At 44.2% G+C, this 22567-nt stretch overlaps 1 protein-coding gene across 2 annotated transcripts in view; it reads right to left on the bottom strand.

Moving 5' to 3' along the window:
• Positions 1–1339: 1339 nt before the first annotated feature.
• Positions 1340–22567, bottom strand: part of LOC132536393 (high affinity cAMP-specific and IBMX-insensitive 3',5'-cyclic phosphodiesterase 8B-like) — a 40039-nt gene continuing 18811 nt past the window's right edge. For both annotated transcript variants that reach the window (XM_060184175.1, XM_060184176.1), the window contains exons 3-7: positions 20785–20975; positions 16161–16220; positions 13011–13068; positions 11459–11547; positions 1340–1724 (exon numbers count right to left, since the gene is read on the bottom strand). In XM_060184175.1, the coding sequence (XP_060040158.1) occupies positions 1640–1724; positions 11459–11547; positions 13011–13068; positions 16161–16220; positions 20785–20975 (483 nt within the window). In that variant the 3' untranslated portion in view covers positions 1340–1639. The remainder of the gene's footprint in view (positions 1725–11458; positions 11548–13010; positions 13069–16160; positions 16221–20784; positions 20976–22567) is intronic.

Genomic DNA, 22567 nt, shown 5'->3' with positions numbered 1-22567 from the left:
ACCCCCCTGCTACTTAAGAAAGGTGCAAGGCAAACATGTCTTGAGGATAGCAACGACTGTCGACTGTCCCACCATAGGCTACGTGAGGCAGATCTCAGATTTGTGCTTGGACTGAAACGCATCCAGTTGGGTAGGTGGGCTGGTACCAGGCAACAATAAGAGTAAAGTTCGGGTCCGTTTCGAAGGCACAGCCAGAAACACAGATTGTAAAACTACAGCCACCCAACGGACCGTGTAGGAAGCCATTAGAGTCAGACAGAATGACCCAAAGACATGGCTACGTATTTTGGTTCTAACACTACTTGACAGGGCTTCTCTTAGCCGTGCTAGGCACCACTTCTTTCATCTGTGTTAAGAGACATTTGCGTGCCTTTCATCAGCTCACCCATGCAGCTACTGAACAGGGAAGCTGTAACATTTTTTTTTCCCGGCCAGCAGGGTTATTGCTGGGGTTCGATGTCTGCATGATACCACTATTCACAGTGGTCATCTTGTCCTTTTTTTTTCTTTTCTTTTTTTTTTTTTTTTGAAAGATGGTGAGAGACAGAGAAAAGAGAAAGACAGGGGTTAAGTAGGAGAGAGAGAGAGAGAGAGAGAGAGGAGAGATACTTGCCACCCAGGTGGGGACTGAGGTTTGAACACTTGTCTTCAAACATGTGCATTCTACTGAGCTTACTACTATCCAGCCCCAGAAATACCAGACATTTAAGAGCATGTGAATGATGGACTCCAGGCAGGGGTCTGGTGTAACAGCCTGTGAAGCCCCATAAAAGTAAAGAGAGGTTGTCTTCAGGGGAACACAGAGTTTTCCTGATGCAGCAAGTGGCCCTCACGTACAATACCACTGCACACCTCAGGTGCAGACAAACCTGTACCCCTCCAGTGAAAAGTCTATGTTTCAGGGTATTTTAAAGTGCAAATACCTTCTTTTTCAGCACATAGATAGCATAACTTTATTTCAGCAAAGGCTTGTCTAGTATTCACAGTTGCTGAGGAAGAGCCTTGTCATTAGAATACTAATCGTGGTCCTTTATAATTAGAATACCAAATGTAGGCAAATAAGGAACAAATACTCTGTTTCCGTAGGCACATCTGAGTATCCACGCTATAGCTAGGATATACTTCTCTGTCTCTGTCTTCACAGATGGGGTTGAAGAACTGGCCCCTCTCTGTCAAGGATCTCACCGGTCCTGATGCAAATTAAGCATTCTTATGGGGTAGTAAGACTTATCATAAATTAGATTCATACATCAATTTACTATTTAGTGGACGATAAATCGATTATGTACTAAACAGTGCTAGACATTAAACATCACTTATTGAATAATTCCTAGGTTAGGTCTATCCATTTTCTTTCCTTGCTTTTTTAGTGTGGTACTGAGAAAGGTAGCCTGTGCCTTGCATATGTTATAGTCACACTGACTATAACTCAGTTCTCCAGCTCAACCATTTCTTTGAGAGACGTAGGACCTCATATGTGGACTGAGGACAATCTACCCAGTGAACTGCCTCTTCATGCTACTGATTTTCTTTATATGTGCTGACCCATTATCCAAAGCAGAAGGTACTGAGATGTGGGAATCGTGAGAAAGCAGCTCAATCCACATTCTACTGTAGCCCAGAGAGATATAAAGTTTCTTCATACCTGAATCACATGGTCATCACTGGTTATTTCTATGGCTTCATGGCAGTGGTCTAACGCTGTAAACACTGAATTACAGGCCCTGAAAAGTGGCAAAGGACGAATGTTAGTTCTGCTATCGAGTCTTTTACCCGCTAACTTACCAGAGTAGACAGTGCTTAAGATTCATTAACGCCACACATCTTTTGAAGTAAAAGAACCTAAGCCTTTTAAATTAAGTGAATCAAGACTGTCATTTGTTCCTATGTGGACAATACAAATTGAAGACTTGGGGCCAGGCAGTGGCACACCTGGTTAAGCACACACACCACAGTGCACAAAGGACCTGGGGGGTTCAAGCCCCTGGTCTCCACCTGCAGGGAGAAAGCATCACAAATGGTAAAACAGAGTTTCAGGTGTCTTTCTCTCCCTCTTTATTTGCTCCCTCCCCTCTCAATTTCTCTCTGTCTCTATCCAATCATAAATAAATAAATAAATAAAATATTACAGATCGGAGACTTGTAATCCAGCACAACTGTCCTGGGTCACAGAACTAAACTTCCCATGACAAATGAGACTATAATAGCAACACAAGAGGACACAGGTGCGGAGGCAGGCGGAGGCAACCCTGTTCTAGGCCAGTGACGTTCTTGCTTCAGTTCACAGTGTGGACGTGGAGAATCCGTGTCCCCATCAACTGGGAGAACTGAATTAGACCCAAATTGGATCTGAGGCATTCTGGCCTTTTCAGACAGAGAAACATTTCCCCCCCCCTCCATTCTTACTTTTGTGATCTTTGTTTAACAAGCCTTTGAGACGCTAAGCTTCCAAGCACACCCACGGACCACGGAGGCCACTGTGGGTGCAACCCCCCGGCCCGGCTAGTGGTATTCGCGCCTGTCTCCACGCGGGCAGCTCCTCTTACTGGCGACCTTTTACATCTGGAATGTTGGAAATCACTTCAGTGTCTCAATTAGAATTTTAACCACCTTCCAAATCGAGAGCACATCCAACTGCAGTGAGTTACAGTGACCTTGTCAGTAGCTACTAAAGCTTTGTTCTTTGTACAGGCCGTTTAAGAACCTCAGCCCTCGCTTGCTTACGCACATTACAAAAGGAAAAAAGTATATATTGATTTACTGGATTGACATTTCTTCTTACAATACAGATTCTTGAATGCGACTCATTTTTTTTTTTTTTTAATTCATCAAGTCATCTGACTCTTGCCATACTGTTTGAACAAAGGAGAGGTCGGGAACAATTAGCACTCTGGCCAAACATTTCCCCAGTCATGAGACCCTAGACGACAGTTTTTAAACCTTCTCTGGCTCTGGCTCTTCATTTAGACGGTGAGGATAACATATTTTCCAGACTGTTGTCAGAGTCAAAATAGTGTACATGAGGCATTTCTCAAAGTGCCTGGAACAATGTACAAGTGCAACACAATGTACTTTTTGTATTTATGAAATCCTAGAGTGATATGTCTTTGTTGTCTAAGGCTTTCAAATGCCACTGGCAGAAAGAAAAAGTGAGTCATGACATTATCTTTTCTCACGAGTATACCTGAAATGTCAACCCCCAAACTCTTATTTAATAGCAAAGCGGCCTGCACGGGGAGTGAAGGCTTTTTGCTCATGAAGGCTAGAGCTCCCGCAGCAGCCGAGATGAAGGCACCAGTGTGGGTGGGTGAGGAAAGTAAGTCATCACGGTGTGGATGAGGCGAGGAGGATACCCACTAGCTGAGATTCCTGACGAGTGCAGTATCTCTTCTTATCTAAATGGCTCCAGCCAACCAAATTTGGACTTCATTACTATTCTGTTAGCACTGTTGCATTTGTAAACAGGATTGTTTGAAAATAAGAAAGAAAGGAACAAAAGAGGCCTTAAAAATTGTGGCCCAGTTGAAATGTGCAGAAGAATGAAACTGAACCACTGCATGTCACCACACACAAAAGTAAATTCCAAGTGGATCAAGGGCTCAGATGTTAGACCAGAAGCTATCAGATACTTAGAGGAAAATATTGGAAGAACTCTTTTGCATCTAAATTTTATAGGATTCTTCAATGACATAAATTCAGTTGCTGGGAGCTGGGCAGTGATGCACCCGGTTAAGTGCACAAAGTATGAAGTGCAAGGACCTGTTCGAGGGTCGGCGTTCAAGCCCCCTGCTCCCCAACTGCAGGGGTACACTTCCTTCAGGAGCCATCAAGCAGGTCTGCAGGTGTCTTTCTCTCTCCCTACCTCCCCCCTCCCTCTCAATTTCTCTCTGTCCCATCCAATATACTGGAAAAATTGACCACCAGGAGCAGTGGATTCATAGTGCTGGTACCCAGCCCCAGTGACAACACTGGAGGCTGAAAATCCAATTACAAGGAAGACAAAAACAAAAACAAACCAAGGGGGCGACATCAAATTGAAAAGGTCCTGCACGGAAAAGAAGGCATCACCCAGGCCAAGAGTCTCCTCACAGAATGGGAGAAGATCTTTACATGCCATACATCAGACAAGAGGCTAATAACCAAAATATATAGAGCTCACCAAACTCAGCAACAAAAAAGCAAATGACCCCATCCACAAATGGGGAAGGGATATGAACAGATATTCACAACAGAAGAGATCCAAAAGACCAACAGACATATGCAAAACTGCTCCAAGTCACTGATGGTCAGATAAATGCAAATAAAAACAACAATGAGATACCACCTCACTCCTGTGAGAATGTCACACATCAGAAAAGGTAGCAGCGACAAATGCTGGAGAGGTTGTGGGGTCAAAGGAGCCTCTTGCACTGCAATGGAACTCAGTCCAAGCCCTGTGGAGAGCAGTCTGGAGAACTCTCACAAGGCCAGAAGTGGACCTACCCTATGACCCTACAATTCCTCTCCTGGGGATAGATCCTAAGGAACCCAACACACCCATCCAAAGATATCTGTGTGCACCTATGTTCTTAGCAGCACAATTTGTAATAGCCAAAACCTGGAAGCAACCCAGGTACCCAACAACAGATGAGTGGCTGAGCAAGTTGTGGTCTCTATACACAGTGGAATACTACTCAGCTCTTAATAATGATGAATTCACCTTCTTCACACCATTTTGGATGGAACTTGAAGGAAGCATGTTAAGTGAGATAAGCCAGAAAGACAAGGATGAATATGGGATGACCCCACTCATAGACAGAAGTTGAGAAATAAGAACAGAAAGAGAAACACAGAACAGAACTTGGACTGGGTTTAGAGTAAAAGTAAAAGACTCCTTAGAGGTATGGGGGTAGGGACACAGAACTTTGGTGGTGGGAACAGTGTTAAACTGTATTCTTATTAACGTCTAATCTTATAAATCACTATTCAGTATGCCAGGGGAAAAATAGATTGAATGCCTCAAGTTCTTTAACTGCCTAGATTTCAGTTCTGAGTATATGTTCCACTAGTCTAAGCACTTAATATTTCAAATTTGTAAATTGATTGAATCTAACACTGGGCTAAGTTTTTTTTTCCTCCAGAGTTGTCACTGGGGCTGGGTGCCCACAAATCCACTGCACTACAGACCCACTGCTCCTGGAGGCTATTTTTTCCCTTTTGTTGCCCTTATTCTTTATCATTGTTGTTGTTGTTATTACTATTGTTGTTGTTGGATAGGACAGAGAGAAATCAAGAGAGGAGGGGAAGACAGAGGGGGAGAGAAAGACAGACACCTGCAGACCTGCTTCACTGCTTGTGAAACGACCCCTCTGCTGGCTTGACCTGGGATCATTGCTCCAGTCCTTGCACTTCGCACCATGTGTGCTTAACCCGCTACGCTATCACCCAGCCCCCCCATCCCCAGGCTAAATTCTTAAAGTATTTCTAAACATAACTTTTTTTTTATAATACAGAGTTACCTTCAACTTTAGACCAGATAGATCAGAATCAACTGGTCCAGTCAGTATCTAAGATACAGTCACTTGTAGATAGCATTAAATGACATAAATCATGGTGAGATCAAGAATGGTATGGTAAATCCTAACCACAGGATTTTCAAAGCAAACCAAGCTCCCATGTAATGTGGTTATTATAATGAGTATCTATTGCCTTCTTAAACGCTAAGACTGCAAAGAACCTTCCCCATCTCTCCTGTGGAACTTTTGCTTGTAATTCCTGATGGCTCTCTTCTTGCTAAGCTGCCTCTGCCTGACCTCAACTATATCAGTGCCAGCAGTGCCGAGACTGCCTCTTCACTGCTGACTGTATCCAGAAACCCCAAAGCCTTCCAGCTCCAATAATCTGGTAAGACCTTTCCTAACACACAGGGACTACCTAGTTCCATTTCAGATGACACACTCTCTAACAAAGTTACAGCTCCTAGCTATAGGCTAGGGCCTGGGGGACAGGGGGCATGTACACACATATCCATAAGTTAGAGGGCAACTATAATATACCTCAAAGTAATAGTGCTTCATAGTCCTTTGTTAGTACACTTAGACCTAATAAGTGTGGCAAGCAAGGAGAAAGGCCTATAGAAGGGACCATCAATTGTCTAATCCAATATTTACTACTTAGGCCTAGATACCCTCCTCTCCTACCCCTACTTCATTTCTCTCAGTCACTCTGTCTACTCAACTAAATACAGAAGAAAGTAAGAGATATCTCCTGGTCTCCTCTGGCAGCATCAGTATGATTGTCACCCCTTGAAAATCTTTAAAAGAAGCACTGTATACAAATGGCCAAGAGTTGTACTGGCAAAAATATATGCATCAGCTAAAGGACGATTATTGTGCCTATGGCAACTCTTATTAGAATCATCAGACAAGTAAATGCTTTAAAACTTAAGGTTAACTTAGCCCCCACTAAAACCTTATTTCCTCCCTAACTTGAGGCCAGACCCCCATCCCAATACCCGTTTCGATACAACAAATGACATTTATCGATTTAACAACTGGAAGACAGTCTAGGTTCATTAGATACAGAAAGGATAAGGGCTGGATGTGGGCAAGACACTGGCTCACTTAGTGATGGCCTTTTTGGTCACTACAAGGCTACTCTATCACCTGGGGCCCTAGTCAAGGAATCCTGGGATTCCCCCATAGAGAATATGGGCCTAGACCTTTTAATAGATTTCTCTCGCCATCACTGGTCACTTCCATGAGGAACGTCAGCGTAAATCCTCTTGTGGACCCCAGGAATAACCCCAGAGGCAAAAAATAATAATAAAAATAAGGATTTCTATTGCTGCAAGGCTTGGTGTAAAATAAGCTTGGTGAAATATGTATAACCCCTCGATAAGAGATATCAGACTACTGATGAACGAATAGTTGGTACACACTAATAAAAACTCATCAGTTGGGTGGTGGGTAGATGGCATATGGCTATGCAAGACAGACTTTCCTGCCTGAAGCTCCAAAGTCCCAGGTTCAATCCTCGGTACTACCATCAGCCAGAACTGAGCAGTGCTCTGGTAAAACAAAACAAAACACAACAAAAACTGATGAGTTCAAATTGCTGGTGAGTAGCTTACCCATTTTGGAGGAGATGGCTCTTTTTGTGACAGAGGCACAGAGCATTAGAAGACAGTGTCATGTTTAACCTGTAAGTCACCAGACAGTCCCCAGTTGACAGATTCTTCTGTTTCATAAAGTAAATCATCAACTGTACACAATAGTGTGACTTAATTCTTCTGTCTTGAACAGGCATTCTATAGAGGGGTAGGGGGTAGCACACCCAGGTAAACACACAGGATACTAAGCTCAAGGACCCATGCAAGGAACCAGGTTTGAGTCCCCACTCCTAACCTGCGGGGGGGGGGGGGCACCTCAGGAATGGTGAAGCAGGTCTGTAAGTCTCTGCCTCTCTCTCTCTCTCTCTCCATCCCTCTCAATTTCTCTCCATCCTGTCCAGTAAAATATTTAAAAAAAAATGGCCACAGAAGCAGTGGATTTGTAGTGCTGGCACTGAGCCCCAGGGATAACCCTGGAGGCAAAAAATAAAATGAAACAAAATAGGCATTCTATATAAAGGAATTTAGAAATTCCTTTGTTCACATGGCATACACACACACACACACACACACACACACACACATATATATATATATCTTGGTTAAATAGATGTGGTCATGTTACATGAAGAGCTGGACAGGAGAGTCTACAATCAACACTGCATTCAACATCATCTCTGCAGTAACAATGGCCTTGCAGATGCTAGTAATGTCACAGATTGAGCGGCAGCTGGGGGAGGAATTGCAAGGGAAAGTATTATATAATTAGACTATAATTATTCTGGCATTGTATAATAAAGAGTCATTTTCTCAGTCTGCAGAAAGTGACAAGTCGCCCCCTGCCTCTGGGGTAGACAGGTAGATGTCCCAGGGAGCTGGGAAGGTTAACTTGTGGGTCACTGTCCCATTTGCTGGGCAGAGACATTAGTTATCGAGTACACGCCATCCCTCAGGCAGAAATGCACTGAGAGCAACAAAGACAATTACTGGGTCTTCCTCTGCCTCCGCAAGGGGGCTCCTGCTCCATTTCCCCACTACAGGGTTGCTGTAAAAAGAGACTTCTGGGGAGCCCGGCAGTCGCACAGCGGGTTAAGCGCACGTGGCACAAAGTGCAAGGACCACTGTAAGGATGCCGGTTCGAGCCCCTGGCTCCCCACCTGCAGGGGAGTCGCTTCACAGGCGGTGAAGCAGGTCTGCAGGTGTCTGTCTTTCTCTCCCCCTCTCTGTCTTCCCCTCCTCTCTCCATTTCTCTCCGTCCTATCCAACGACAGCAATAACAACTACAACGATAAACAACAAGGGCAACAAAAGGGAAAATAAATAAATAAATTTAATTTAAAAAAAAAGAGAGACTTCAGCTGTTTTGGAAGGTAAGTGACCAGTGCACCAGGCTAAGCCATCTGGACTCTAGCAGTCTCTGCTCACTGAGTCAGATCCATCTCCTAACTTCACATTGATTTGGACCATGAACTTGACAATTTTTATTCTGCAAACTGCAATGGGTCCATCCTCTCAACCAGCTCCACTGACGACTGAGAAATAGCAGTTATACAGTTTGAAGCAGCAGCAAACTTGTGAAGCTCTGAAACTCATGAGACTTTGCAAAGCTTTTAGTGCCTTTGTTTAGCAGACTCCACTGATACAATCTCTCTCCTCCCTCTCCCTCTCCTCCTTCTCCTTTTCCCCCATTCCCTCTCCCTTCCCCCCACCCTCCTCTCCCTCTCCTCTTCTCCTTCTCTTTCCCTTTCCCCACCTCCCTGTCCCCCCTCTCCCTGTCTCTTTCCCTGTTCCTCTCCCTCTGCCTGTCCCTCTCCCCACTCTCCCTCTCCCCCCTCCTTCTCCCTCTCCCTTTTCCCCATCCCCTCTTCTTCTCCCTCTCCCTTTTCCCCATCCCCTCTTCTTCTCCCTCTCCCTTTTCCCCTTATCCCTCTACATCTCTGAAATTAAAAAAATAACAAAGCAGCCTGGGAGCAGTGGGATGGCACATGCATAAGGCCGTCATGCTGACAAAAATCAAAACAACCAAGGGATCAGTGTATCAAAGCAGTAAGGAGATGGGCTATTCATTTTTATTATAAAACAATCTTGTTTAAAAAAATTAGATCAGAATGAAATCCCTTTTTCTAACTCTATTTATTGTGAAAGTATCTAATATAAAATAAGGAGGGTTTTTTTTTTTTGTCCTCAATTAAAAACACTAAAACTCCCAGGAAATTAAAAACTACGTGTATTATTAAAACTCATAGATCACTGAAGTATAAAGAATGTGGTTTCCTTGAAAAATCCTTTGGAGGTTTTCAAAACTAATAAGCATATGGATAAAAAGACACCAAGGGACTTGCCCGATCTCAGGGCCTTTGCCAATCTTCCCCACTGGGGTGCTAGAGCATCGGATTCCTACAGGGCTTGTTCCAGGCGTTTTCTTTTTGAATCATTTAATTGTGAAGATAATGCTTTACGAGACAGCTGTTGACACAGGAGTTCATCATTTCAAGTCCCTGTGGCACAGGTCTGCATACCACACCCACCTTTCCAACTGAGAATCTCTCTCTCTCTCTTCCCCCCCCCCCCCCAGGGTTATTGCTGGGACTTGGTGCCTGCACAAGAAGTCCACAGTTCCCATTGGGCTTTTTTTTTTTTTTAATAGAGACAGAAATCGAGTGGGAAGGGAATGGCAGAGATGGACAAAGACAGACAGACACTGCTTCACCACTTGTAAAGCTTTCCACCTGTGGGTGGGGACCAGGGGCTCGAACCCAGATCCTCATGCATGATAACGTGTGTGCTCTACTGTGTGTCCCACTGCCTGGCCCCTACACTTTACTTCATGCTGCTCTTTACCCGCTGAAAAGCAACCTTCCCAATCAGAACAAACCTCTTAAGAAACTGTCTTTCAAATGGTCAGAGAATGGCAGAGAAAAAGTGAGTTGAAAAAGGATTTTATACACCAGAGAGATATAGCTCACTAGATAGGGGGCATGTCTGGCTATGCAACACAGCCCACATTAGAACTCCAGCACCACACGGAAGGCACTGTGGCGCCAGAGCAAACTCTAGTGCTAGGGTGTATCTGACTACATGAATAAGAAAGAAGTACTGAGCAGTAAACTTGCACTCACTCAAGGTCCTGACTCTGAGCGAAAAGGAAGGTAGAGAGAGTTGTCGCCTTTGAATTCAATATAACTAGCCAGGTTAATAAGTAGATTTTGCTTTTAATTGAAGGCCCAGGAGATAGCATGCTGGTTATGCAAAAAAAAAAAAAAATGTCTGAGGTTCCAAATTCCCAAGTTCTAACTCGGTGTCACCAGAATCCATAGCTAAGCAGTGCTCTGATAAGAAGGAAAACAAACAAAACAAGCCAAACAAAAAAGATTTGGGACTGGGAAATACTGAGTTGTCAGAAAAGTCAAGATGCATTTTTGTCTGAAATAAACTTCTCCAGCTTTTACAAGGGCAGAAAGAAAGAGCTTTGGGCTACTGTGCTGTTGAAATCGGCTTAGAGCAAAGGCAGCAGGGCTGGTTCAGCATCTTAGCAAAGTCAGAGCTTTGTAAGCATGTGAACTAGCTCACAGCCCACAGGACTGTAACTTCTCTGTCCTCAGGCCGAGGAGTTTGACCTGGGCAAGGGGCTGCATAGCAATCACAGTGAAAATGGTGACCTTCACAGGACAAGTCAGTGTGAAGTTTGCAACGTCTCTCTTTGAGGTGAGTGTGGTCCTGACATCCCATGGGACCGAGCCCAAGCAGAAGCCAGTCTGAACAAGGACTCTGATAGTCAAAGGTAACCCAGGCAAGACATTTCGCTGCCCACCGTTCTGACGGCGATCAACCACTCCCAACAACCCCACCCCAGATGGGAGCACCCAAGAGGATCCTGCTTCTCAAAGCACTACAAGCCCACAAAGACTCTAAGAAGCAGGTTTTGAAACAGAGCCTTTGCACACACGAAGATCACAGCGGGCCTGTAGCATCACCAAGTGCCACACAGCATAAGAAACACAGCAGGGCAGGGCTCCTACCCATCGCGACCCAAGCAGGAATGTAGGGATGTTGAACGTAGTTAACCAGAAAGCCATCCACACCGGCAAGTCTGAAGCTTGACCTAGTGTGCAGACATTCAACTGTGCTTTCCCTCGGGTATGATTTAAAAGAAGAGGAAGAAGAAACAAAAAAGACTCCAGAGAGTGGGAAGACACTGTGAGACGTAGAAAGGCTTTCAGTGCATTTCATTACACCGAAGGACTCCCAGGCCGGATTTTGCATTTGCCAGCTCACACCACCTGTCTAATGGCCTCACGACCCCCTGGATCTGGTGACAGACAGACGGGCTTTTCTCTGAACACTCAGCCATGTAACTGTGCCACGTACCGTAATTTGAACTGCGAGCGAACCTCCCCGTGTTCTATTTGAATCAGTTCATTATAGCAAGCAATTATGTTGCTATTCTCCATAAATCTCTGAAAAGAAAGCAAAGATAATAATAAGACACACACAATTACTTCTTAAAGAGTCAAATAAAGAGACTTCCACAGCTTTTCTTATCCCAGGCAACAGTTATCTAAGACATACCTCAGTGGAAAAAGAAGATGTGGCTGTCAGGATATTTCAAACGTGTGGGTAATGTCTGAGGAACAGCCGGGCAGGTAGGGTTGTGTACGAACTTCCTTCATAACAAAGTTAGGGACACTTTCATTAAGACTAGTCATTGGAAAATATATAGGTAAGAGTAAAGAGTGCCTGTCCGATCTTGTTAATCACTGAAACATATCCTTGCTTTATAATAAGCTAAGAAAGGGTTTTTAAAACCTGACATGGTATGTATGTTTTTCCTACCTGTCACACCATGGACTGGCCTCTCTCTAGGGGCAAAGCCCTTCTTTTTTGCCTATTAAAATCTTCTGAGTGGCTACTCCAAGAATTTCCCCTTTGCTGACATCCATGGTTTAAACCGAGAGTTGACAGTGTTAGAACTGCTCTGGTTCTATCCCGAGGGTTTAAGTTGGGACTGAGCCCGGGTGGACAAAGAGCCCCGGGACTGGCTTGATGGGTTTACCATCTTTATGCAATCTTTACCAAAGAAATCTGAACACTGAATTCAATTAACTGGACTGACTAGAGGGAGCTTACTTTGGGACTCCATAAATTTGACCTGAATAATGAGATGCTTCCGATGTCTTTACATTTCTATAGCTAAGATATAAAAATACCAGAGGTGCAAGTGGAGAAGCAATTATAGAAGCCAGACCTTCCACCTTTTGCACCCTATGAAGAAGTTTGGTCCAGGCTGTGGTGCACCCAGTTAAGTGCACACAATACTAAATGTAAGGACCTGCATAAGGATCCAGGCTTGAGCCCCCCACTCCCTACCTGCATGAGGGTCGCTTCACAAGTGCTGAAGTAAGTCTCCCTCTCTTTGCCACCCACTCCCCTCTCAATTTCTCTCTTTCCTATTCAATGGAAAAAGAAAAAAAAAAAAAAAAGGCCACCAGAACAGTGGATTCATAGTGATTAGAGGCAAAAAAAAAAAAAAAATTAGTCCATCCTCTCAGAGGGATAAAGAATAGGAGAGCTTACAACATGGTCCGTCCGTCCTCCCAGAGGGATAAAGAATAGGGAAGCTTCCAACAATGGAGGGGATGGGACAGGGAACTCTGGTGGTGGGAACTGTGTGGAGTTGTACCCCTCTTATCTTACAATCTTGTTAATCATTATTAAATCACTAAGAACAATTTTTAAAAAATACTAGAGGGAGGAAAAATGCTTTGACTAGTATTTTCCAATTTCTATTCATGAGAATAGATTTCTTTTTTCCCCCTAAGTCCTGGGGCTTAACCCCCTTAGGTTATCCACAGCTGTTTGGTTTCGCTATTATGGAAGAGTCAGGGTAAGAGATAGAAGGACTGGTTTAACGTTGACATACCCTGTTGAAGCCTGCGTGCAGAAGAGGGAGGACCGAGGCCTCTTCATGGTCGCCCGATCTGCAGCAAAGCAGAAAATGTGGTCACTCAGCAGATACAAACCAGGATTCATCACACTGAAACATGGAAAGAGACCAATGAGGCAAGCGTGGTGTGGGCTCACACTGTGGCTACCTGACCAGCATGTGTCCAGACGGCACACCTGCCTCCAAGGACCCAGCTCCTACATCCATCTGCCTTCCAGATGCAAGAAGGACAGGGTCAGCAGAGGACACTCCAGAGCTGGACTGAAAGCATCCTCACAGGCCACCCAGAGGGGCCTTTCCCACTCCGGCTGCCCTTGGAACCTGGAGCACATGCATGGGAACATGCCTAGAAAGGGACAGTCAGGTGTCCCGCTCATGACACCACCCTCTCGGCTGTCTCCAACTCCTCTGGAAGCAGAAATCCCACCCAAGTCCTACTAGGGCTTCACTCACAGGGTGAGAAAGACAAGTGTCATTTCAGACTATAGCCCCTCACAGTCAAATGGGAAAGAAGTGTCACCTCTTAGTTAGAAGTATTCCTCAGTTAGAAGGGAAGATAAAAACAAAATTGAGGGGGCCAGGTGGTAGTGCAGCTGGTTAAGCACACATGATGCAAAGCTCAAGGACTGGCCTAAGGATCGAGCCCCCGGCTCCCCACCTGCAGGGGAGTCGCTTCACAAGCGGTGAAGCAGGTCTGCAGGTGTCTGTCTTCCTCCCCCACCCCCCTCTGTCTTCCCCTCCTCTCTCCATTTCTCTCTGTCCTATCCAACAACAGCAGTGGCAACAATAACAACAACAGGGGCAACAAAATGAAAAAAATGGCCTCCGGGAGCAGTGGGTCTGTAGTGCAGGCACTGAGCCCCAGCAATAACCTTGGAGGCAAAAAAACAAAACCAAAAAAAAAAAAATCTCAAAACTGATCACCATCATTCATCTTATTGGGAAGTTCCCTACACGGAGCCTCAGGTGGAACTCGGGACGTCAAGCTGAGAATCAGGATGACTTTTCGTGAAGAAAAGCCAGAGGCCTGCTGCCAAGCTGAGAGGGAAATGATGTCCTTGAGACCAGCAGCAGGTTAACATGGAGTGACACCTGGGACAACAGATAGGAAAGATGTGGATAACAAGGTCATGCAGAAGAGCAGATAGACAATGAGAAGAGAGACAGTGAGTGGCCCGGGAGGCAGCCCAGTGGATAAAACACTGGATCTCAAGCAGAAGCATCCAAGTTACAGGTCCCCGCAGCACCTGTACAGAGAGATGTCTGGTTCTCTCTCCACCCATCTCCTCCATGAATAAATAAAACCTTTAAAGAGAATGAGAAGAGAAATCCCAATGCTTGTTTGCAGCCTGGCCTATAACTAATCCCAGCCCCACAGGAAAAACCATTTTCTCCTTAAGAAGTGCTCTATCTTCTCTAGGGGGTGTGGCACAAAGACATTCCCAAAGAATTAATGACGTTCTACTTCAAAAGTTCAATGGTACAAACTCAACATTTGGTGTATTACTACTCTCTCTCTCTCTCTCTCTCTCTACTTCATTTGAAGGTATCAGAAAAGGAGGAAATAACTACCAGTCATAGCCAACTATTGCTTCCGAAGGACTAATAGACATTCTGTTTCATTCTTGGGCTCATGGAATAAGCCAGAAAGATGCTGCATGCATGGCCTGGTCCATTTGGAGTATCCATAGCTGAGACTCAAGAGGGTTGAAGAAGGTGACCCCACGTCTTCATTACCCTGCCTTACTCATCCCTGTAGGAGATCCCCCTTCCCACCTGGATGACATAGTAACATCGTAGGGAGTCCGTGGGAACCATGGCAGGTATCAAAGTGAAGAGCTAGAAATCTAACACAGGACTCAAAGAAGAGCAGGTAAGTCAGAGTCTTTGGTGGGGGCTAAATATTTGACGCCACGATTTCCCACTGAGCCAATATGCCTTTGGAAAAGGAGGATTTCCATTAATTAATTAATTAATTAATTACTTTAGTGGATAGAGACAGAGAGAAACCCAGAGGTGTGGGGAGACACAGGAGAAAGAGGGACACCTGCAGCCCTGCTTTATCACTTGCAAGGCTTCCACTCCCACCCCCCACCCCCGCCCCCTCGCAGGTGGGGACTGGGTGCTTGAATTTGGGTCCTTGCACACTGAACACATGCACTCAACCAGGTGCGCCACCGCCTGGCCCCTGAGAGGGAGTGTCTCCCATCTACCCAGTACATTGCCTACCCAGAGAGACCAGATTTTCCTGTCTGAGTTGCTGACTTTTAGCTATTTCATTGCAGAATCTGTACCATTTGCCACAATGGGGTCAAGTGCAGTAGGGCCTAGGCCCTTGTTAAAAAGTCTTACTCGCTCCTAAGCTAATGCAGATATTAAACGAATAGAACACATCTGAACACCTGGATAGATTCCAAGCAGACAGTTTGTAGCTTGTACAAAAAACTTTTTTTTTTCCTCCTTTGGATCTTTCCTTCAAATGCTGGTCATTTCAGAACATTTAAACCCAGCAGAGTGGTTTCTCAATCCCATGGTCTATCTACAACTCAGTCCATTTTTCTTTGCCTGCCAACACCGGCATAATACTACTTTAAGCCGTATAACTGTCTCCACATAAATGGTGTCTTTTTAATATAGTCCTTTAAATAGTCCTTTTCTTGCAGAGAATTTGGCTTCTCTTTGTTCTCAAGCTACAATTTGAATATCTCATTCACAGATAGAATGAGAGCTCCAGGAATGAGAAATGATGATGAAAAAATATTTTTTTAAGGTTAGGAAAACAAGCATCCCCCCCCCCCATCTTTTATTCCAAGACAAAAATATAAGCTGGGACAATGATTGCTCCAGGCCGCCTCCTCCCCAGATTGTCTCTTCATTTCTAGCACGTAGTGAGTAACTATTTTTTTTTCCCAATGTGTATGAGTATGTGCTAACAGCGATTAGCTATCACAGAAAGAAAGGTCCAAATAGTGCCAGAAAATTGAGAAACAGAGAGCCCGCCTCCCCCTTGCAGCATGGAAGCTTGAGCCAAAAGACTCTCCCATTGCTCCTCTAGCCGGGTTACATCAGACAGACATCTCAGAATGAACAGCACTGCTCCCAGCTGGGGAGGGGAGGTGAGCTTACGCTTGTGAAATCACTGCAAGGATCACCGTGTGCTCGGAGGGATTTGTGGCCCGGATCGACCTGCAATGAGAAGACTTCCAGTCAAACCAGTCAAGTCCAGGTGACCTGGACTCCTGCACATGGACCAAGCATCGGACCTTCTTCACGAGGAAGAACAGTCCTAACTCAAATCTTCTTCTAAAGAAAGCCAATGTGCATGGAAAACAACAAAGAAAGATGCCTATGTTGATGAGGACAATCTTCATTTTCCTTAAAAAAAAAAAAATTTTTTTTTTTTTTACATTTCCAGGCAATTATCCAATAGGTCAGACCTGCCAATTTTCCGTTTCAAAACCTGGCAAATTCCACATTTTTTAATTGAAATACTACCCTAACCGCCTCCCCCAGATGGCAGTCCTACTATTCTCCAGTTATCAGTTTGTACTTGGGGAGCTATGTGGGTTGGGTCTTTTTTTATTTTCCTTTTAAAATAGTAGCTAGCTCAGAAAGTTGACCTTATAATAAACATTTGCTTGCTGACAGCTGGAACACAAATGAAGGTTAAAGTCAACTAAAGATGCTACAAATATGCATTCCTTTTTTTTTTTTTTATCAGATGTACTATTGTTTGCAATAAACAACTGTCATCAACCATGACTGAAAAGCCATGCAATGCATTCTGGGTACTGCAATGGTATTTGCTGTACTGTGACTCTGCATGCAGTTAGCTTACTTCCTGGAAGTTTCACAGGGTCAGAAGGTAAAAGGATGTGACAGCCGAAGGTTCCTGAGAAAGAGAATGCTGTGCAGCAGCTCAGACTCTGAGTTTTTTGGCCAGGAGTGACGAATTGGATGAACTCTGCAGAAAGGGCCACATTCTTGAATCTTAGTACAAACAAGCAAGCTTGATTTGACCCATCTCCTTGGTTTGGCCTTTGCATATTTTGAGATCCCTCAGAAGGGAATTATCTCCGAGAACAGAAGGCTCAAGGCTGCTCCTGACTAATTTGTGAAAGGACATGGATTTGTTTCCCTTTCTCACTATCAGCATCTCTGCTCCTGTCCGTGTTAACAGGTCTGCACGTCACTCCTCCAGGGACAGTTAGCTCTTCTTGCTCCATCCTTTTCAACTGAAGTTTTCTAACTTAAAAAAATTTTTTTTTTCTTCTTCATCATTTCTCATTCCTGGAGCTCTCATTCTATTGGGTAGAAGACTGCAGAAGATGTCATTGCTATCCTAAAGGGAAGTGAAGATCCCCCTTGTGGAGAAAGAGAACACCTCCACTCTCTGTAGGCAGGAAGGGAATGTTTACACCCCTCCAATGCTGGCACAAACCACTACTCACAGAATAGGACTTGCTAAGGTAAATCAATCCTCAAAATTCTACTTAGGGACCTACTGGACTCTCAGTAGGAAGACCTAATTAAAAGTACTAGGGAAAGAGAGAGACAGGCTGGGAGTATGGATCGACCTGTCAACGCCCATGTTCAGCAGGGAAGCAATTACAGAAGCCAGACCTTCTACCTTCTGCATCCCACAATGACATACTCCCAGAGGGATAAAGAATAGGAAAGCTATCAGGGGAGGGAATGGGATACGGAGTTCAGGTGGTGGGAATTGTGTGGAGTTGTACGCCTCTTATCCTATGGTTTTGTCAGTATTTCCTTTGTATAAATAAAAATTATTATTAAAAAAAAAAGTACTAGCTCTTAACAAAACAAAGGAGCCTGATTTCAGAGGTCTGTTCTAAATTCTAGGGAAAGAACTCAGCTGTTCTCGGCTTTGTCCAGCCTCTTCAGTCCATGGAGGTTCCAGGAGTGGGCACTCTAAGGGCTCCAGTCATAAGGTGGGAGCCCTAATGAAGTGAGTCTCCTCCACACATAGCGAGCGCAGTGGGGCCGCCTGTTTTTCTGTGTATTTGTTTTCTTGTTTTGGCATTGCCTGCTGACTTTGAGACTGCTTCCCAGGGCCACCTCTACTCTCTCATCCTTCTGCAGGAGGTAGAGTGGCCACAGGGACATGGACCTCTTCAAGTGTAAGGACTGAGGGGGGCCAGGGGACAGTCAGGGCACAGAGCCGAGGAAGCCCGGTGAGCTAAGATTCAGTCTAGCTCAAAAAAGCCAGGGACCTTGGATGACAGAAGACAACAGAGCCTCTGTATCTGCCACTAGTGGATCCTCCATCCATCTGAGGGGGACATGTGCTGTTGGTAGGTAAGGGGCTAGGACTATAGCCACTCTCTGAAAGATAAAGGGCAGTCAATAAACATGCCATCAGATACGTGACCTGGTTTCTGGACCACACAGACTCTCCATCATAAACAGTTTTGCTAGGGAACAGGGTGGTGACACACCTGGTTGAGTGCACATGTTACAAGGACCTGGGTTTGAGCCCTGGTCCCCACCTGCAGGAGGAAAGCTTCACAAGTGGTGAAGCAGGGATGCAGGGGTCTCTCTGACTTTCCCTTTATCTCCCCCTTCCCTCTCAACTTCTGGCTGTCTTTATCCAATAAATAAAGATAATAAAAGCAAAACAAACAAACAACAACAACAAAAAAAAACAAAGAAAACCAGTTTTTCTATGTGGCCAAGATATATATATATATATATATATATATATATATATATATATATATATATATGTTTACCAGGAGACAAAACCTTTTCTCTTTATATTCAAGGAAGATGGAAAAGTTTCCTTGCTAACTGGGCCTTTGCTTGAACTAAAAGTATCTTCCTAATACTTTTTCTTTTTATATCTGAAGCTTATCTTACATCTTAAATGTATGCTCAAAGGATTATAGTATCTACATTACAAGTTATGTTAAAAAAAAAAAACTAAGTGAAGACAAGAAAAAAGTAGACATGATCATAAAGGACCCAATTTAATCTTAAAATTATTTAAAGGGAAAAGTATTTCTTAATACTTAGAGTTGATGCAAGCATTTTTTGACATGTTTATCAGTATATATTCATATACAAGTGTGTATATTGTAAGAAAAATACTGTTATATATAAAGATAAAATGATTTCAGACTGTAAGACCTTTTTCCTATTTTTTTTTTAACTTATTTATGAGAAAGGGGGAGAGAGAGAGAGATAAAGAACCAGACATTACTCTGGTACATGTGCTTCTGGGGATAGAACTCTGGGCCTCATGCTTGAGAGTCCAGTGCTTTATCCACTATGCTACCTCCCGGACCATGCTTGTTTCCCTTATACCAGAGCACTGTTAAACTCTGGCTTATGGTGGTCTCAGGAACTGAACCTGATACTTTGGAGCCTGAGACATGAAGTCTTTGACATAACCATTTTCCTGTCTTCTAGTCCCTAACCATGATGTTGCCGTGAGAAATGACAGGAAATACCTGGAGGAACACAGACACTGCTGCACTATGCCAGAACACCCGGGGGAAAGAAATTGCTGCAAGAATTGGGCGTGGGGACCCGGTGGGTGTGGTGCAAGGAGGTGGAGGCCGGGCTGGGGTGGCTGGAAGCTACAGCTGTGGGCTTGACTCTGCCTGCCATCCTGTGAGTAAAGGGTTTTCCTCTCTCTCTCTCTCTCTCTCTTTCTCTCCCTCTCTCTCCCTCCCTCCCTCTCTCCCTCTCTTATCCCACATGCACTCCAACATGTGAATGCTCTCAGTTCTCCTGAATAAAGTTTAAAATTCCTGAAAACCACACTTTCTCTTCAGTTCTTTGTAGAGTTTACGTGTGAGAAACCTTCAGACACGTGGGGAAGAAACCCAAATCCCCAATACAAGAAGACATTTTAAAAGCACTGCCTTCCTTAAGAAAGTCTTTGGGAAACGGAAGAGAGAAAGGAAGGAAGGAAGAGAGAGAGAAAGAAAGAAAAGTGATACCTAAGAAGGGATATTTCTCTTAGTTCACTAATTTCTTGAGAGGGTACCAAAGGTTCGAGGAAGTCACTTCCTTGCCTTTGCAGTTCATTTTTCTAAAATTTAAGAAAATTCCAGCTTCATGTGTAATCAGAGTCTGTCCTGATCTAGCATCTTCCATCTAGCTTCCAAGCATTCTACTTCTGCTAAATGGATCCGTCCATCCTGAGTGAGCTCTTAAGAATGCATTTATTTATGAAAAGACCTGCATTTCCTCCCTGGAGTGCAAGCATTTCTGTAAACAAGCAGAAGCCTCAGGTTTCTGAAAGATTTTCTGCTGCTGCAAAGTGGCTTTCTTTGCTGCTTGACTATTCTATTCTAGGAAACACCCGTCTGTGTCAGTCAGGGAAAACTTTATATTCCACACAATTCTGATGTTCATTTCAGTGCAGAGTAATTAAGATAAGATACCTGATGTCGATCCCAAACCATATCTGTATAATAAGAACTCTGAATGTTAATGTTTTTGTGAACTCTGAGGAATACTCAGGCAGGGGTACACCACAAGGATTTCAGCAGAGTCCACCTTCACCTTTTTAATTCAGCTGAGTTCAAAGATGGAAAAAAAATAGGAAAGGCAAGGTTAATCTGTAGATCAATCTATATCGTTCTTCACAGGAGACTGCACAGAAACAGCAACACAGATTTTAGAAACACTTGAGAGGGAGTTAAAGAGGTCTCTATGTGAAGTTTCCTTAAGTTGTTACCTGGACCTTTGGTAAGTATAAATAGACAAAAGAAGGTACCTGCACACAGCTTCAGCATCAAAGTTCCGGGTTTGTCTGTGGTCAATCACAATAATCTCATGATGTTTATCTAAAAAGCATTCCAGGGCTGACTCCGGAGTCCGAGCAATACTGCACCTGTAACCGGCTCTGTCACAGGCCCACCAGAATCCGTCGCTCTGACTGTCTTCCTTTGCAAAGATCAGCAAAACCTACAACGCACAGAAAAGAGCATCTTAGCAAAACCATCCTCCTTAGAGATCACTACAAACTGGGCTGCACTGGTTCAGTGCAGGAAAGTTACAGGTGCCCTGCCCCAGCTCCTTAACTGGTTGCAGTGGGTCACTGAATGACACAGTGTTTCAACTCTGCCATCCAGTTTCTCTCCTATCAGGTAAGGACGGAATGTATGAACTGGCTGTGAGACCTGAATGACTGAACACTGAGAAGGCTCAATCACTCTGGTGGTGGTTGTTCATTCGTTTTCAATGTGCCCACTGGCCTTGCTTTAACTTAGACTGGGCAGTAAATTCAATGAGGTTAGACCGAGATTCACCTACCTACATATTGGGCCCTATAGTGTAGGTGGTTTTCTCTAGGTTCTTGGTGACTACTTCTCTGAATTAAACGCTTACACCCCTATAAAAACACAAGAAAGGAAGGGGCTGTAAACAACCCCAGACACTGATCCTAATGCACAAACCCTTGGCAGAATCTGCACAGAATAATTATGAGATGTGAAGCTGATGGTTTAAACTGCCGCATTGAAATGTACAACCCGACCCACCGGAAAGATGGCACCATTTGTTCATACCAAGCCCCTCCCGTCATCACACCCTACCCTCTGGGACTCAGATTCTCAGGTAGGTGCAGAGCCAGGTACGCCTCTATGGTCATTCGAACCTTTTGTCTGTATACTTGTATATGATCTATTCCCCACTAGAATTGAGCTTCACGACAGCAAGGACCTGCCTGCTGGTTGCCTGCAACACCTCCAGCCAAAAAAACAGGCTGCTACTTACTAGCTATTCAGTAAAACTCTGATGGCTGTAGGGTTTTTTGATACACGAAACAGCGCTTTATACACAAACAGCCCAAGTAACAAAACCTAATGATCTCAAGATGCTGATAAAGAAATTCACATTCCTCAGCACCCACTTCTGGTTTAAACAATTAGGAGGGGGAGCAGGCAGTGGCGCACCTGGTTGAGCACACGTCTTACAGTGCACAAGGACCTGTGTTCAAGCCCCTGGTCCCCGCTTGCTGAGGGGACACTTCAGGAGTGGTGAAGCAGGGCTGTAGGTGTCCTTCTGGCTCGCTCGCTCTCTCCCTCCCCCTCCCCTCTCAATTCCTCTCTGTGTACTCAATAAACAAAAATCAATAAAATCTTTTAAAAAGAAGAGAGAAAATTATTTTAAAAACAATTAGGAACAGAAAAATAGTTTCTCTATGTGAAGAGTCTAAAACAATAGCCATGTTTTCCCATGATTTGTTTACCTTTATCATTTTATTGGGGGGGGGTTAATGGTTTATAGTTTGTGAGATATGGGTATTCTTTCTCAATTTCTTATTATAGGTATCTGCAAAGCACTCTCACCTGGAACTTAAGTTCCTTTCTGCCATCTACACCAGGATCCCAAACATCCTCAGCCCTCTACCTCCCCACCCTTCCCCAAAGTCCTTTGCTCTGGTACAATAGGCCACACCCAGTCTCAGTTTTCTTGTTTTCCCTGTCTGTCCTTAGTTCTTCAGTCCTACCTAGGAATCAGAGCAGCCAGTATTCATTTTTTTCTTTTTATGAAAA

Source organism: Erinaceus europaeus, unplaced genomic scaffold, assembly GCF_950295315.1.
Source record: "Erinaceus europaeus unplaced genomic scaffold, mEriEur2.1 scaffold_489, whole genome shotgun sequence".
Classification (NCBI taxonomy): Eukaryota; Metazoa; Chordata; class Mammalia; order Eulipotyphla; family Erinaceidae; genus Erinaceus; species Erinaceus europaeus.
Note: the sequence above shows the minus strand (reverse complement) of the source record. Positions and strands in the feature narration are given on the sequence as shown.